This window comes from Cyprinodon tularosa, unplaced genomic scaffold, assembly GCF_016077235.1.
Source record: "Cyprinodon tularosa strain WSP-4 unplaced genomic scaffold, ASM1607723v1 ctg1010, whole genome shotgun sequence".
Classification (NCBI taxonomy): Eukaryota; Metazoa; Chordata; class Actinopteri; order Cyprinodontiformes; family Cyprinodontidae; genus Cyprinodon; species Cyprinodon tularosa.
This window is the reverse complement of record NW_024037795.1, coordinates 225,180-240,587: the sequence shown is the minus strand read 5'-3', so window position 1 is coordinate 240,587 and position 15,408 is coordinate 225,180. Positions and strand designations below refer to the sequence as shown.

Sequence of the window (15,408 nt, the reverse complement as noted above, 5' to 3'; positions counted from 1 at the left end):
CAGTATGCCATGCTAACTCTGTAGGGGCAGTGCTAGCCATGCTAACTGTGTAGGGTCAGTGCTAGCCATGTTAACTATATAGAGTCAGTGCTAGCCATGTCAACTATGTAGGGGCAGTGCTAGCCATGCTAACTATGTAGGGGCAGCGATAGCCATGTTAACTATGTTGGGGCAGTTATAGCCATGCTAACTATGTAGGGGCAGTGATAGACATGCTAACTATGTAGGGGCAGTGCTGGCCATGCTAACTATGTTGGGGCAGTTATAGCCATGCTAACTATGTAGGGGCAGTGATAGACATGCTAACTATGTAGGGGCAGTGCTGGCCATGCTAACTATGTAGCAGCAGTGATAGCCATGCTAACTATGTAGGGGCAGTGATAGTCATGCTAGCTATGTTGGGGGCAGTGATAGCCATGCTAGCTATGTAGGGGGCAGTAGTGTTCTTTGACAAACAATGATGCCTCCAGTAAAGCACATTAAAATTAAAATTATTCTGAATTAAAAACACTTCCCATTGAACAAAATGTAGTAATTTCATGTGTAAAGTACTTTCAGAAGTTTAAATTCTGAATATAACCTGACTTTTCCTTTAACACTGTTGTTTTCCTTTTCTTCTTCTTCTTCTTATGAGATTTTATGGCGGTTGGCAAACTTGTGAAATGTGCATTACCGCCACCAACTGATATGGAGTAAAGCAAGGAAACAGGAAACGATTCACCCCCCCCAAAAAAAAAAAAAAAAAAAAAAAAAAAATACAATAAAATAACCTGTGTAACTTAAACCCACATAATACTAAATTATACTAAATTACATTTGCCCGTATAATTTTAATTTACTCTAGGTCATCGTACCTCTGCCAGTTTCTGATGGTCCCATTGGTCTTTCCATCATGCTTCCAACCATCTCCCAGTTCATATCTTTAACATCCAGATATTTTTCTGCAGCCTTCACTATTATTTTGATTTTTTCTGTTTTTTTTGTCGTCTGAGCAGTACAATTAATCACTTCCACCATGAAAAGAACAAAATTTGTCTTTTTAACAATTAGTGAGTCTTCATCAATTTTTGGAGATTTCTCTAGAGGTTTGAAATTTGCCGTGTGTTGAACTGTAGGTTTGGGTTTTTCTGACTGAGATGGGATCCTTTTTGCAGCTTCAGCATAAGTTATTCCAAGCTCAAATTTCATTTTTTTTATTTCTTCAGACCTTTTGCTTGCTTCACAGCCGCGATAAGCAGCAGTATGTTCTCCACCACAATTACAGCATTTTATTTTAGCTTCTTTTCCACATTTACCATATTCATGTTCTCCTGCACACCTTCCACACCTCTGTTTCCCTTTACAAACTGCTGCAATGTGTCCGAATTTTTGACATTTGAAACATCTCAATGGTGGTGGATTGTAGATTTTGACATTGTAACTGATGTAACCGATGAATACTTTGCTTGGTAATTGCTCTTCCTCGAATTTAATTAGTACAGATAAACTGTCAGATCTTTCTCCGTTTCTTGTTGTTTTTAACCGTTTTACTTCTTTTACTTTTGCACCGCTTATGTTTTCCAGAATCTCTTTTTCAGAAATTTTCAGAGGAACTCCTCCAATGACTCCCCTGCTGATCTTTTTGTTCTCCATTAGGCTGCACTGAACTCTTATCCCGTCAATTTTGTTAATACGTATTGCTTTGCCTTGCTGGGCGCTGTCTCTGCAGTTAATTAGCAGGTCTCCACTGTACAGAATTCTGGCACCTCTGACTTCTCCAACAAGTTTATTGATGGTTTTTGTTAAGTGAACCGGATTCCAGTTTGTAAAAGAGTCTGCCTGATTAACGACTTTGAATATGACTTTGAATTCATTTTGTTGTGCTGTGGAATGTATGGATTGATCATCACTGGATTGTTCTGAACTAGATTCCCCTTTAACTGATCTCTGTTTTTTCCGCTTTTTCTCATTTTTTGATGCTGCTATCTTCCAACCTTCATTGTCACTATTTCCCTCTTCCATCCCACAAGAATCGCTTCCTGTTTCCTCACTACTCACGGCCCAGGACATTTCTCCACAAGCAGAGCAGCTTCAAAACACGCGCCATGCACCAAACGACCGTTTCCCTTCTCTTCTTCTTCGCACAACTTAAAGCCGGTATAGCGCCTTCCTTCTTCTTCTTCTTCTTATGGGATTTTATGGCGGTTGGCAGACTTGTGAATTGTGCATTACCGCCACCAACTGATATGGAGTAAAGCAAGATAACAGGAAACGATTCACCCCCCCCCCCAAAAAAAAAAAAAAAAAAAAAAAAAAAAAAAAAAAAAAAAAAAAAAAAAAAAAACCTGTGTAACTTAAACCAACATAATACTAAATCACATTTGCCCATATAATTTTAATTTACTCTAGGTCATCTTAACTCTGCCAGTTTCTGATGGTCCCATCGGTCCTCCCATCATACTTCCAACCATCTCCCAGTTCAAATCTTTAATGTCCAGATATTTTTCTGCAGCCTTCACTATTATTTTGATTTTTTCCGTTTTTTTTGTTGTCTGTGCAGTACAATTAATTACTTCTACCATGAAAAGAACAAAATTTGTCTTTTTAACAATAAGTGAGTCTTCATTAATTTTTGGAGATTTCTCTAGAGGTTTGGAATTTGCTGTGTGTTGAACTGTAGGTTTGGGTTTTTCTGACTGAGATGGGATCCTTTTTGCAGCTTCAGCGTAGGTTATTCCGAGCTCAAATTTCATTTTTTTAATTTCCTCAGACCTTTTGCTTGCTTCACAGCCGCGATAGGCAGCAGTATGTTCTCCACCACAATTACAGCATTTTATTTTAGCTTCTTTTCCACATTTTCCGTACTCATGTTCTCCTGCACACCTTCCACACCTCTGTTTCCCTTTACAAACTGCTGCAACGTGACCGAATTTTTGGCATTTGAAACATCTCAATGGTGGAGGATTGTAGATTTTGACATTATAGCTTATGTAACCGATGAATACTTTGCTTGGTAATTGCTCTTCTTCGAATTTAATTAGCACAGATAAACTGTCAGATCTTTCTCCGTTTCTTGTTGTTTTTAACCGTTTTACTTCTTTTACTTTTGCACCGCTTATGTTTTCCAGAATCTCTTTTTCAGAAATTTTTAGAGGAACTCCTCCAATGACTCCCCTGCTGATCTTTTTGTTCTCCATTAGGCTGCACTGAACTCTTATCCCGTCAATTTTGTTGATACGTATTGCTTTGCCTTGCTGGGCGCTGTCTCTGCAGTTAATTAGCAGGTCTCCACTGTACAGAATTCTGGCACCTTTGACTTCTCCGACAAGTTTATTGATGGTTTTTGTTAAGTGAACCGGATTCCAGTTTGTAAAAGAGTCTGCCTGATTAACGACTTTGAATATGACTTTGAATTCATTTTGTTGTGCTGTGGAATGTATGGATTGATCATCACTGGATTGTTCTGAACTAGATTCCCCTTTAACTGATCTCTGTTTTTTCCGCTTTTTCTCATTTTTTGATGCTGCTATCTTCCAACCTTCATTGTCACTATTTCCCTCTTCCATCCCACAAGAATCGCTTCCTGTTTCCTCACTACTCACGGCCCAGGACATTTCTCCACAAGCAGAGCAGCTTCAAAACACGCGCCATGCACCAAACGACCGTTTCCCTTCTCTTCTTCTTCGCACAACTTAAAGCCGGTATAGCGCCTTCCTGTCGGAACGTTTTCCTTTTCTTTCTTGCTTAAGCGGCTTTCTACCAGTAGGGGGCAGTATCCCTCTCACAGGTCAGGGAGGAGCGCAGGAGACAGAGGGGAAGTAGTAGAAGAAGAAGAAGCTCTCTACGTTCAGCAGCAGATCGAAATGGCGGCGCCAGCAGAGAGGATGGAGGTAAGGTGTTAGCAGCGGGACCGGGTCTGTAGTTTATCGGTTATTTATCAGGTGAATCTGCGGTGTCCGAGTCCTCGGCAGGCGGGGAGCCGCTGCTTCATCTCTGCGTCTCTTTCACCTGGAACCGCGTCCTTTTCAAGCATCAAAGCGTCCATTTTATCTGCGTCAACGTTTAATAATGATGCTCTCATTCATCGCAGCTGGAAAAATAAAAACGCAGGTCTGTAACATCAAAGAAGCCGCTTTTATTGAATGGAGGATATATCTAGGTTATGTTTGTGGGGCGGGATTACCACATCCACCAGGACCATTCTAGTTGATGTAGCGCTCAGCCGGTCGGACCGCATGGGCTCCAACGTGTTAGCATCCGGAGCTAACTCAGCTAGCCTAGCCGCTCATAAAGAGATGAACTAGAGACTGAACCCTTCTGGGTCAGGATGGGGTTTATTCTCTGATCCGGGTTTTATTCCATAATCCGGTTTTAATTCCTGATCTGGGTGTTATTTCATAATCTGGGTTTTATTCTATAATCTGGGTTTTATTCTATAATCTGGGTTTTATTCTATAATCTGGGTTTCATTCTACAGGTGCTGGTCATAAAATTAGAATATCATGAAAAAGTAGATTGATTTCAGTAATTCCATTTAAAAAGTGAAACTTGTATATTATATTCATACATTACATACAAACTCATATATTTCAGATGTTTATTTTGTTTAATTTTGATGATTACAAATGACAACAAATGAAAATCTCAAATTCATCATATCAGAAAATTAGAATATTGTGAAAAGGTTCAAAATTGATGGCCCCTGGTGCCACACTCTAATCAGCTAATTAACTCAAACCACCTGCAAAAGCCTTTAAATGGTCTTTCAGTCTAGTTCTATAGGCTACACAATCATGGGGAAGACTGCTGACTTGACAGTTGTCCAAAAGACGACCATCGACACCTTGCACAAGGAGGGCAAGACACAAAAGGTCATCGCTAAAGAGGCTGGCTGTTCACAGAGCTCAGTGTCCAAGCACATTAATAGAGAGGCGAAGGGAAGGAAAAGATGTGGTCGAAAAAAGTGTACAAGCAAGAGAGATAACCGCACCCTGGAGAGGATTGTGAAACAAAACCCATTCAAAAATGTGGGGGAGATTCACAAAGAGTGGACTGCAGCTGGAGTGAGTGCTTCAAGAACCACCACACACAGACGTATGAAAGACATGGGTTTCTGCTGTCGCATTCCTTGTGTCAAGCCACTCTTGAACCACAGACAGCGTCAGAAGCGTCTTGCCTGGGCTAAAGAGAAACAGGACTGGACTGCTGGTGAGTGGTCCAAAGTCATGTTCTCTGATGAAAGTAAATTTTGCATTTCCTTTGGAAATCAAGGTCCCAGAGTCTGGAGGAAAAGAAGAGAGGCACTTCATCCACGTTGCTTGAAGTCCAGTGTAAAGTTTCCACAGTCAGTGATGGTTTGGGGTGCCATGTCATCTGCTGGTGTTGGTCCATTGTGTTTTCTGAGGTCCAGGGTCAACGCAGCCACATACCAGGAAGTTTTAGAGCACTTCATGCTTCCTGCAGCTGACCAACTTTTTGGAGATGCAGATTTCATTTTCCAACAGGACTTGGCACCTGCACACAGTGCCAAAGCTACCAGTACCTGGTTGAAGGACCATGGTATCCCTGTTCTTAATTGGCCAGCAAACTCTCCTGACCTTAACCCCATAGAAAATCTATGGGGTATTGTGAAGAAGAAGATGCAATACACCAGACCCAACAATTCAGAAGAGCTAAAAGCCACTATTAGAGCAACCTGGGCTATCATAACACCTGAGCAGTGCCACAGACTGATCGACTCCATGCCACGCCGCATTGCTGCAGTAATACAGGCCAAAGGAGGCCCAACTAAATACTGAGTGCTGTACATGCTCATACTTTTCATGTTCATACTTTTCAGTTGGCCAACATTTCTATAAATCCTTTGTTTTTATTGGTCTTCAGTAATATTCTAATTTTCTGATATGATGAATTTGAGATTTTCATTTGTTGTCATTTGTAATCATCAAAATTAAACAAAATAAACATCTGAAATATATGAGTTTGTATGTAATGTATGAATATAATATACAAGTTTCACTTTTTAAATGGAATTACTGAAATCAATCTACTTTTTCATGATATTCTAATTTTATGACCAGCACCTGTACAATCTCGGGTTTATTCTACAATCTGGGTTTCATTCTACAATCTGGGGTTTATTCTACAATCTGGGTTTCATTCTACAATCTGGGTTTCATTCTACAATCTGGGTTTCATTCTACAATCTGGGTTTCATTCTACAATCTGGGGTTTATTCTACAATCTGGGGTTTATTCCATAATCTGGGTTTTATTCCATAATCCGGATTTTATTCTCTGATCCGGGTTTTATTACATAATTCGGTTTTTATCCCATAATCAGGTTTTAATTCCTGATCTGGGTGTTATTCCATAATCTGGATTTTATTCTATAACCTGGGATTTATTCTATAATCTGGGTTTTATTCTATAATCTGGGTTTAATGCTGCCTTCATGTTATATTATAATGATGTTAAATAACAAAAACTGAAATCCAAATTACACACGAACCTTCGCTCGTGAGGATGTGGTAACCTTTGGCCTTTCCACATCACACGGAGCAGAGAGAGATTATTCTGTATGATGAGTCATGTATCCTTAAACATCCTCTCTTTGGGTTTGATGATGTCAGACGATGATGTCACAGACATTTATTTTTTAAATATAACAGTTTAAACTTTTCTTGGTTTTAAAATTCAACAAACATGAACGATTGATCAGCGGCCAGTGGAGTACAGGAAGGGTCCCCAGTGGGTGGCGGAAGGGGGCGTGTCTCCAGTGGGATGGGGCGGGTCTCTAGTGGGAGGGGGCGGGTCTCCAGTGGGATGGGGCGGGTCTCCAGCGGACGGAGCGGGTCTCTAGTGGGAGGGGGCGGGTCTCCAGTGGGAGGGGGCGGGTCTCCAGCGGACGGAGCGGGTCTCTAGTGGGAGGGGGCGGGTCTCCAGCGGACGGAGCGGGTCTCTAGTGGGAGGGGGCGGGTCTCCAGCGGACGGAGCGGGTCTCTAGTGGGAGGGGGCGGGTCTCCAGCGGACGGAGCGGGTCTCTAGTGGGAGGGGGCGGGTCTCCAGCGGACGGAGCGGGTCTCAAGTGGGAGGGGCGGGTCTCCAGCGGACGGAGCGGGTCTCAAGTGGGACTTGGATGAAGTGGGTCTCAAGTGGGAGGGGCGGGTCTCCAGTGGGAGGGGGCGGGTCTCCAGTGGGAGGGGGCGGGTCTCCAGCGGACGGAGCGGGTCTCCAGTGGGAGGGGGCGGGTCTCCAGTGGGAGGGGGCGGGTCTCCAGTGGGACTTGGATGAAGTGGGTCTCAAGTGGGAGGGGGCGGGTCTCCAGCGGACGGAGCGGGTCTCCAGTGGGAGGGGGCGGGTCTCAAGTGGGAGGGGCGGGTCTCCAGCGGACGGAGCGGGTCTCTAGTGGGAGGGGGCGGGTCTCTAGTGGGAGGGGGCGGGTCTCCAGCGGACGGAGCGGGTCTCCAGCGGGAGGGGGCGGGTCTCAAGTGGGAGGGGCGGGTCTCCAGCGGACGGAGCGGGTCTCCAGTGGGAGGGGGCGGGTCTCAAGTGGGAGGGGCGGGTCTCCAGCGGACGGAGCGGGTCTCTAGTGGGAGGGGGCGGGTCTCTAGTGGGAGGGGGCGGGTCTCCAGTGGGAGGGGGCGGGTCTCCAGCGGACGGAGCGGGTCTCTAGTGGGAGGGGGCGGGTCTCTAGTGGGAGGGGGCGGGTCTCTAGTGGGAGGGGGCGGGTCTCCAGCGGACGGAGCGGGTCTCTAGTGGGAGGGGCGGGTCTCCAGCGGACGGGGCGGGTCTCTAGTGGGAGGGGGCGGGTCTCTAGTGGGAGGGGGCGGGTCTCCAGCGGACGGAGCGGGTCTCTAGTGGGAGGGGCGGGTCTCCAGTGGGATGGGGCGGGTCTCTAGTGGGAGGGGGCGGGTCTCCAGCGGACGGAGCGGGTCTCTAGTGGGAGGGGGCGGGTCTCTAGTGGGAGGGGGCGGGTCTCCAGCGGACGGAGCGGGTCTCAAGTGGGAGGGGCGGGTCTCCAGTGGGATGGGGCGGGTCTCTAGTGGGAGGGGGCGGGTCTCCAGCGGACGGAGCGGGTCTCTAGTGGGAGGGGGCGGGTCTCCAGCGGACGGGGCGGGTCTCTAGTGGGAGGGGGCGGGTCTCTAGTGGGAGGGGGCGGGTCTCCAGTGGGAGGGGGCGGGTCTCCAGCGGACGGAGCGGGTCTCTAGTGGGAGGGGGGCGGGTCTCCAGCGGACGGAGCGGGTCTCTAGTGGGAGGGGGCGGGTCTCTAGTGGGAGGGGGCGGGTCTCCAGCGGACGGAGCGGGTCTCTAGTGGGAGGGGGCGGGTCTCCAGCGGACGGAGCGGGTCTCTAGTGGGAGGGGGCGGGTCTCCAGTGGGAGGGGGCGGGTCTCCAGTGGGAGGGGGCGGGTCTCTAGTGGGAGGGGGCGGGTCTCTAGTGGGAGGGGGGCGGGTCTCTAGTGGGAGGGTGCGGGTCTCTAGTGGGAGGGGGCGGGTCTCCAGCGGACGGAGCGGGTCTCTAGTGGGAGGGTGCGGGTCTCTAGTGGGACGGAGCGGGTCTCTAGTGGGATGGAGCGGGTCTCTAGTGGGACGGAGCGGGTCTCTAGTGGGACGGAGCGGGTCTCTAGTGGGAGGGGGCGGGTCTCTAGTGGGAGGGGGCGGGTCTCCAGCGGACGGAGCGGGTCTCTAGTGGGAGGGTGCGGGTCTCTAGTGGGAGGGTGCGGGTCTCTAGTGGGAGGGTGCGGGTCTCTAGTGGGAGGGGGCGGGTCTCCAGCGGACGGAGCGGGTCTCTAGTGGGAGGGGGCGGGTCTCCAGCGGACGGAGCGGGTCTCTAGTGGGATGGGGCGGGTCTCTAGTGGGAGGGTGCGGGTCTCTAGTGGGAGGGTGCGGGTCTCTAGTGGGAGGGGGCGGGTCTCCAGCGGACGGAGCGGGTCTCTAGTGGGAGGGTGCGGGTCTCTAGTGGGACGGAGCGGGTCTCTAGTGGGAGGGGGCGGGTCTCCAGCGGACGGAGCGGTCAGTAACGGTGTTCTCTCTGGTCGAGGTTTCTCAGGGGGAGAGCTCAGTGAAGCCAGCAGCAGAGGACATGACGTCTAAGGACTACTACTTCGACTCTTACGCCCACTTTGGAATCCATGAGGTAAGGGCGGGGCCCCACAGGCCTCCTCTGATTGGTGGCTCTTCCTTCAGCCGGTGCTCTTATTGGTCCTCTGTTGCTACATCCGTAGGAGATGCTGAAAGACGAGGTCCGCACCCTGACTTACCGCAACTCCATGTTCCACAACAAGCACCTGTTCAAGGACAAGGTGGTTCTGGACGTGGGCAGTGGGACGGGCATCCTCTGCATGTTCGCTGCCAAAGCCGGAGCCAAGAAGGTCATCGGGGTAAGCTCCAACCTTCTCGCTCCTCCTGCTCGCTCTGGTCAGCCATGTTCCTCACCGCCGCCTCTGCTTGGGTTTGCAGATAGAGTGCAGCAGCATCTCAGACTACGCCGTGAAGATCGTCAAGGCCAACAACCTGGATGACGGTGAGTAGGTGGACGCCAGCGGGACCCCGGGGGCGCAGCAAGGACTAACGGAGGACCTTCTCTCTGCAGTGGTGACCATCATCAAGGGGAAGGTGGAGGAGGTGGAGCTGCCTGTGGAGGGGGTGGACATCATCATCTCAGAGTGGATGGGCTACTGCCTGTTCTACGAGTCCATGCTGAACACGGTCATCTACGCCAGGGACAAGTGGCTGGTGAGGAGGGGGGGCTATGACATCATCAGTTAGCAGCATGGTGGGGGGGGGCATGGTTCCTGAATGGACCGGGCGGTTCTGCTAACAGTTTGAGTCCTGCTGTTGGTACTGTGTGGACCCCAATCAGGTCCATAGACATTATAAACTTAGGCTACGTTCACACTGCAGCCTGAAGTGACCCAATTCTGATTTTTTTGCCCATATGTGACCTGTATCTGATCTTTTTATGACAGTCTGAACGACACAGATCGGATTTTTTCAAATGCGACCCAGACCACTTGGATATGTGGTCCTGAATCCGATACGTACCTGATCTTTTCAAATGCGACCTGTGTCTGTACGGCCAGGTCGCATTCATCCGACCTACACGTCATTGATACTTGACAAATGTTACTAAACGTTACTAATCTGCGTCCTACTAAGCGGAGGTGGGGAAAAACTAACAACCATGGCGGAAGATAACACAGAGAACAGTCAATGGAGAGAAAGTGAGGTTGCTGACTTAATTCATATTTGGAAAGATAGCTCGATTCAGACCAAACTCGAAGGGTCTTACCGGAACCGGGGGATATTTGAAAACATTTCCCGAGAAATGGCCGATCGGGGATACAAACGCTCCTGGATCCAATGCCAACGGTATGACGAGTCATGTTTACTTCCGCAAACACTGAGGACGCTTGCTACATGTGACGTCATCGCGTCCTCCAGTGCGCATGCGGGACACTTCGGTTGAACGCTTTCAGTTCACACGGTAGATCGCATACAAGTCGCACATACTTGGAAGTGTGAACGGACACGCAAAAAAATCCGATTTCACAAAAAAATCGGAATTGAGCATGAAGGCCTGCAGTGTGAATGTAGCCTTAGACGGTGCCGGCAGCGAGGCCGACGTGACTGGAGGGCGGCCATCTTGGATCAGACCAAAGTTCAGACAGCTGCTGTCAGAATGAATAGGAGGCGCCTTGGATCTCATTTTAATCCCATGAAAGACGAGTCAGAGATATTAATATGATTAACAAATAGTTATATATCCATATTATTTACCAAAAATGTTTATGTAGTATATTATTATTATTATTCAGTATTTTAAAGGATTGCTCTTTGATAATGAGTATTATAATTATAGAGGAAGGTTTGTTGTAATATCATTTACTAAGGAGAGTAAAGTTATATATTTTTATTAATTTTGTTCATTTTTAATTTTTTTGTGAAATAGTGAATAGTAAATTTGTTGTCTAAACTCCTTCAAAAAATCTTTTTTACACTGTTTTTTTATCATTTATGCATATGTGAACATTTGTTCTTTAATCAGTAAGTATATATATATATATATATATATATATATAGCTGTATTTGTGTGTATAGACTAGACATTACAGCCCCTTGACCATAAATCTGCTTGGATTAAACAGAGTAGCTTCCTTCTTTGGGTTATAGTATATTATGAACAAATGTTATTGTAATTTTATCTCCAACTCATCTTTCATGGGATTAAAATGGGATCCAAGGCGCCTCCTATTCATTCTGACAGCAGCTGTCTGAACTTTGGTCTGATCCAAGATGGCCGCCCTGTAGGCACGTCGCTGCCGACAGCGTCCAACGAAGCGTCTTTGTTTATAATGCGTATGGGAAGGTCCTGCTGCTGATTGATCTGATAAATCAGCAGCAGACGGCGCCGCCTGCTGGCAGCGGTGGAGAACTGCAGTCTAGCAGAGGTCCGTTTGATGACGGTCTGAATATGCAGCACCGGTTCCTGACCCGTTTGGTTCTGTTCTGCTTCCAACAGAAACCAGATGGGCTGATCTTCCCGGACCGGGCCACGCTGTACGTCACCGCCATCGAAGACCGCCAGTACAAGGACTATAAGATCCACTGTGAGTAACAAACTCCGCCTCCTCAGTTAAAGATGATGGAGCAGAACCAGAAGATGATCTAGGAACCGTGGCAGATTAGAGCTGACTCGCTGGTTCTGAGGGGCTCTGGATTAGGAGGAGGCCTTCCAGAAGAACAGCAGCAGAACCACTGGATGGGCCTCCAGCCGGGTCGCTCCAGTGGTTCTGCTCACCTCTAACCACGCTCTCTGAACGTGTCAGCCTGGTGTTTTCCTAGAGGTTCTGGTGGGTTCTGTGGACCTGCTCCCGGCACCAAGCGGCCCGTTCAAGCACAGGTTGTGACCCGTGTCCTCCTCTCCCCAGGGTGGGAGAACGTCTACGGGTTTGACATGTCCTGCATCAAGGAGGTGGCCATCAAGGAGCCCCTGGTTGATGTGGTGGACCCCAAGCAGCTGGTCACCAACTCCTGCCTCATCAGGGTGAGTCATCAGTCGCCGGGGGGTGGGGGCGGTTCTGTTCTGCAGAACCGGGACTGAACCCATCTGTTTGTGCAGGAGGTGGACATCTACACGGTGAAGGCCGAGGACCTGACCTTCACCTCGCCGTTCTGCCTGCAGGTGAAGAGGAACGACTACATCCATGCTCTGGTCACCTACTTCAACATCGAGTTCACCCGCTGCCACAAGAGGATCGGCTTCTCCACCAGTCAGTGGGCTCCTTCCTCACGCGGGTCACAGGGTTCTGGTCCAGATGGTCCAGATCCCGACCCTTCGGTACCGGGCCAGATTCAGCAGCTCTAGATTCATAGCTCTAACTAAAGTTTGCAGTACTGCATCAGTCCGACTTTCCCTCTAGAATATTTCCAAACACCATGGAGGGCCCCCGGCCCTCAGGGGCCCCCATCTCCAAAGCCTTTAGGCTGATTTTATTGTCAGAAACCAGGTCATCTCAGTGCGATATGCCCCGCCCCCTTCCTCAGACACCTCCCTATAATTGTAGGTGACCGCAGGTCTATGGCTGCGTTCACACTGCAGCCTAAAGGAACCCAAATCTGATTTTCTACCCATAAGCCACCTGGATCGGATGTTTTCATGTCTGAACAGCTCAGATCTGATGTTTTCCAAAGCGACCCAGGATGCTTGGCTCTGTGGTCCTGGATCTGATGCGTATCTGATCTGTTTAAATGTGACCTGTTTCTGAACGCCAGGTCGCATTCATCCCACCTGAACGCCATTAATATCCGACAGTGGATCCTCGTCTGCTTCTGGCTACGCAGAAGCGGCAAGAAAAACGGCAATGGTGGACGATAAAGCAAAGAGCGGTATTTCTAATTAACCATTTTTGAAAAGATTGAGTTTTTAAGGTTGGTTAAGATCGCTAAATGTTCTCTGGCGCTACCATCCATGTTTACTTCCATAAACATGAAGCATGCTGGCCTGTGACGTCATGGCGTCCTCTACTGCCCATGCGCGACACTTAGGTTGTTCGCCTGCAGTTCACACAGGAGATCACGTACAAGTCGCGTTTATTTGGAAATATGAACGGAAACGCAAAAAAACCGGGAATTGATCAAGGCCTGCAGTGGAACGTAGGCAGCGCCGCAGACAGGAGGCCTCTGATTGGTCAAACTTACATCCGCTCTACATTACGCGTATTTCCTGTTTGGTAGCTTAATGAAAACGACTGGTGAAGATGGAGCAGCTAGCAGAGCGAGCTGAGAACGCTGGGAGCCTTTTTCCACCTGGATCCCCGCTCTTTTTGGCCCTCATGTCCCTCCGTTGTCCCACAAACTTGCCCCCCACTTCCTCACTGCTGTATCTAGACCCACAGCTAGTTCCTGGAGCTGAGGTGGTCCTGGTTCTGGTTCTGGTTCTGGCCCGTTTAGTTTGTGCTGTTAGCTGCAGCTCGGAGCAGAAGGTGATGCTGATGTTTGTTCTCCAGGTCCAGAGTCTCCTTACACCCACTGGAAGCAGACGGTGTTCTACCTGGACGACTACCTGACTGTGAAGACGGGAGAGGAGATCTTTGGCACCCTCAGCATGAAGCCCAACGTCAAGAACAATGTAAGTGGACCCGGTGGGTTCTGCTGCTGGGTGAGTGGCTGGCTTTGAGGTTCTAACCCGCGGTGTCTCTGCAGAGGGACCTGGACTTCGCCGTGGACGTGGACTTCAGGGGTCAGCTGTGTGAGATCTCAAAGACTCTGGAGTACCGGATGCGCTAGGAGCCCGTCCCTGTGGGTCCCAGTCTCCGGCCCATCCGGGTCACGGGGCGACCTTTTAAAACACGTCGGGTTTCTTTCATAGTTCTCCAGTATTTCCAGTGTTCCCACATCTTTAAGTTTCCAGTCATGGTGTGGTGATTCCTCGTGCAGTAGGTATCTGGGCCCAGAGTCCTCCTGGGTTCTGCCTCCAGGCTGCAAACCCAACTGTTACCAAGGTGTTCCTCAGCAGGCCGCTCTGCTCCATCCAGGTGAGAAGCTCCGTCCACAAGCTCCCAGCTGGAGGCCGAGGCCCAAATCAAGCCGGACTTTAGTTTTCCCCCTTTTTTTTTTATTATTATTGTTTTTGGCTGCTGCTCTTTTTAACAAATAAAGTGAATAAATGTTTCCGCCTCGTGTTCCTGATCTACAGCCGCCCTGTCGGCCAATCAGAAGGCCCCATTCCAGACTGGGACCAGTTCCAGGGATGCTCTGTCCTGCTGGGCAGGACCTCCTTCTCTTCTGCTCAGCTTCAGGTTCTGTTCTGATCAGAACCTGTTTGGGTTTCATTCAGTCCAGAGGAGCTGGAGGTCAGAACCTCTGGACTCAGTTCAACCTGCTTCTGTTCCAGTAAAGGCTGCCACCTGGAGCCGCCATCTTCTGGTTTCATTCCAGTTCCGCATTTTTATTTCCAAACGGAACCAAAAGAGCCGAGCGGGTCAGAACCATCTGAGTATGGGTGGGATGGAGCAGAACTAGATTCTAGATGTTCTAGTAGAAATGTTCAGAAGTTAATTCAGTCAGTAGAACTGATCTTGGTGGAAAAAGTTCAGCGTTAATAAACAGAACCGGTTCCTTCTGCTCTGATTCAGTCTGGTCCTTTGTTAGGGGTGAGGGGAGGCGTGTGGCGGGTAGAGGAAGGGCAGTTTCCACGAGGCGCGTATCGCCGTACCACCTGACCGCTTCAGGAAGTGGTTCAGCTCGCCCTGAACTTCAGCCTCTGTGTTCCAGTCCAGATGTTTTTAGCCCGTTTCTGAGGCTGCTGAAGCAATCCTAAAATATGAGCCGTTCTAAAACTGATTTTTACAATAAAAACCAAAATTGTAAAAACTATTTAGTAATTGGTTATTTAATCCCTTAAATTATGTACTGGTTCATCAGATATAATCGGGTAAACCAGCCTGATGGAGCTCCTTACCTGAAACGCTGCATTCAGGTGTTTCTGAAATGTTCCGATTTCTGCACATACTGATGGAGTGTTGGTGAAATGTTCACCAGTGAGGTGCTCTGTGTCTGAGACTGCTTTTTCTCTATAACCACAACTCTATATTTAAATTTACTGAACCACTACTAAATTATTTCAGCTTATTTGAATTTATAATCCATTTTCTGATGACCAGTCTAAAGAGGGAGAGGAGTAAAGGGGGAGCAGAGGTGTGTGAAAGGTGAAAGGTCAGGAAAACCAGCAGCTGTTAAAGTGACAAAGAAAAACATTTAATTCAGTCGGTTTATCATGGATGGAAATCATTTAGGCACAAAAGATAAAACTCATTTCATGAAAACTGATTCAAAGGTTTCTATGAAACAAATTGATTTGATAGGTTGGAATATTCTAAATGCTTTTTGCTTGTCGGCTTTTTGCCCACGTCTCAGATACGAAGCATC

At 48.4% G+C, this 15,408-nt stretch overlaps 1 protein-coding gene across 2 annotated transcripts; it reads left to right on the top strand.

Annotated features, from left to right (window-relative positions):
* Nucleotides 1–3,752: 3,752 nt before the first annotated feature.
* prmt1 (protein arginine methyltransferase 1) lies at nucleotides 3,753–14,604 on the top strand. 2 transcript variants are annotated; one of them, XM_038277860.1, is made up of 10 exons: nucleotides 3,753–3,869; nucleotides 9,020–9,115; nucleotides 9,204–9,359; nucleotides 9,439–9,502; nucleotides 9,572–9,714; nucleotides 11,501–11,588; nucleotides 11,910–12,025; nucleotides 12,101–12,251; nucleotides 13,488–13,609; nucleotides 13,684–14,604. In XM_038277860.1, the coding sequence occupies exons 1-10, from the start codon at nucleotides 3,843–3,845 to the stop codon at nucleotides 13,765–13,767; spliced, it is 1,047 nt and encodes a 348-aa protein (XP_038133788.1). In that variant the 5' UTR covers nucleotides 3,753–3,842; the 3' UTR covers nucleotides 13,768–14,604. The 2 variants fall into 2 exon arrangements, with proteins under 2 accessions (XP_038133788.1, XP_038133799.1); XM_038277871.1 differs by having other exon boundaries at nucleotides 3,755–3,869; nucleotides 9,029–9,115.
* Nucleotides 14,605–15,408: the final 804 nt, after the last annotated feature.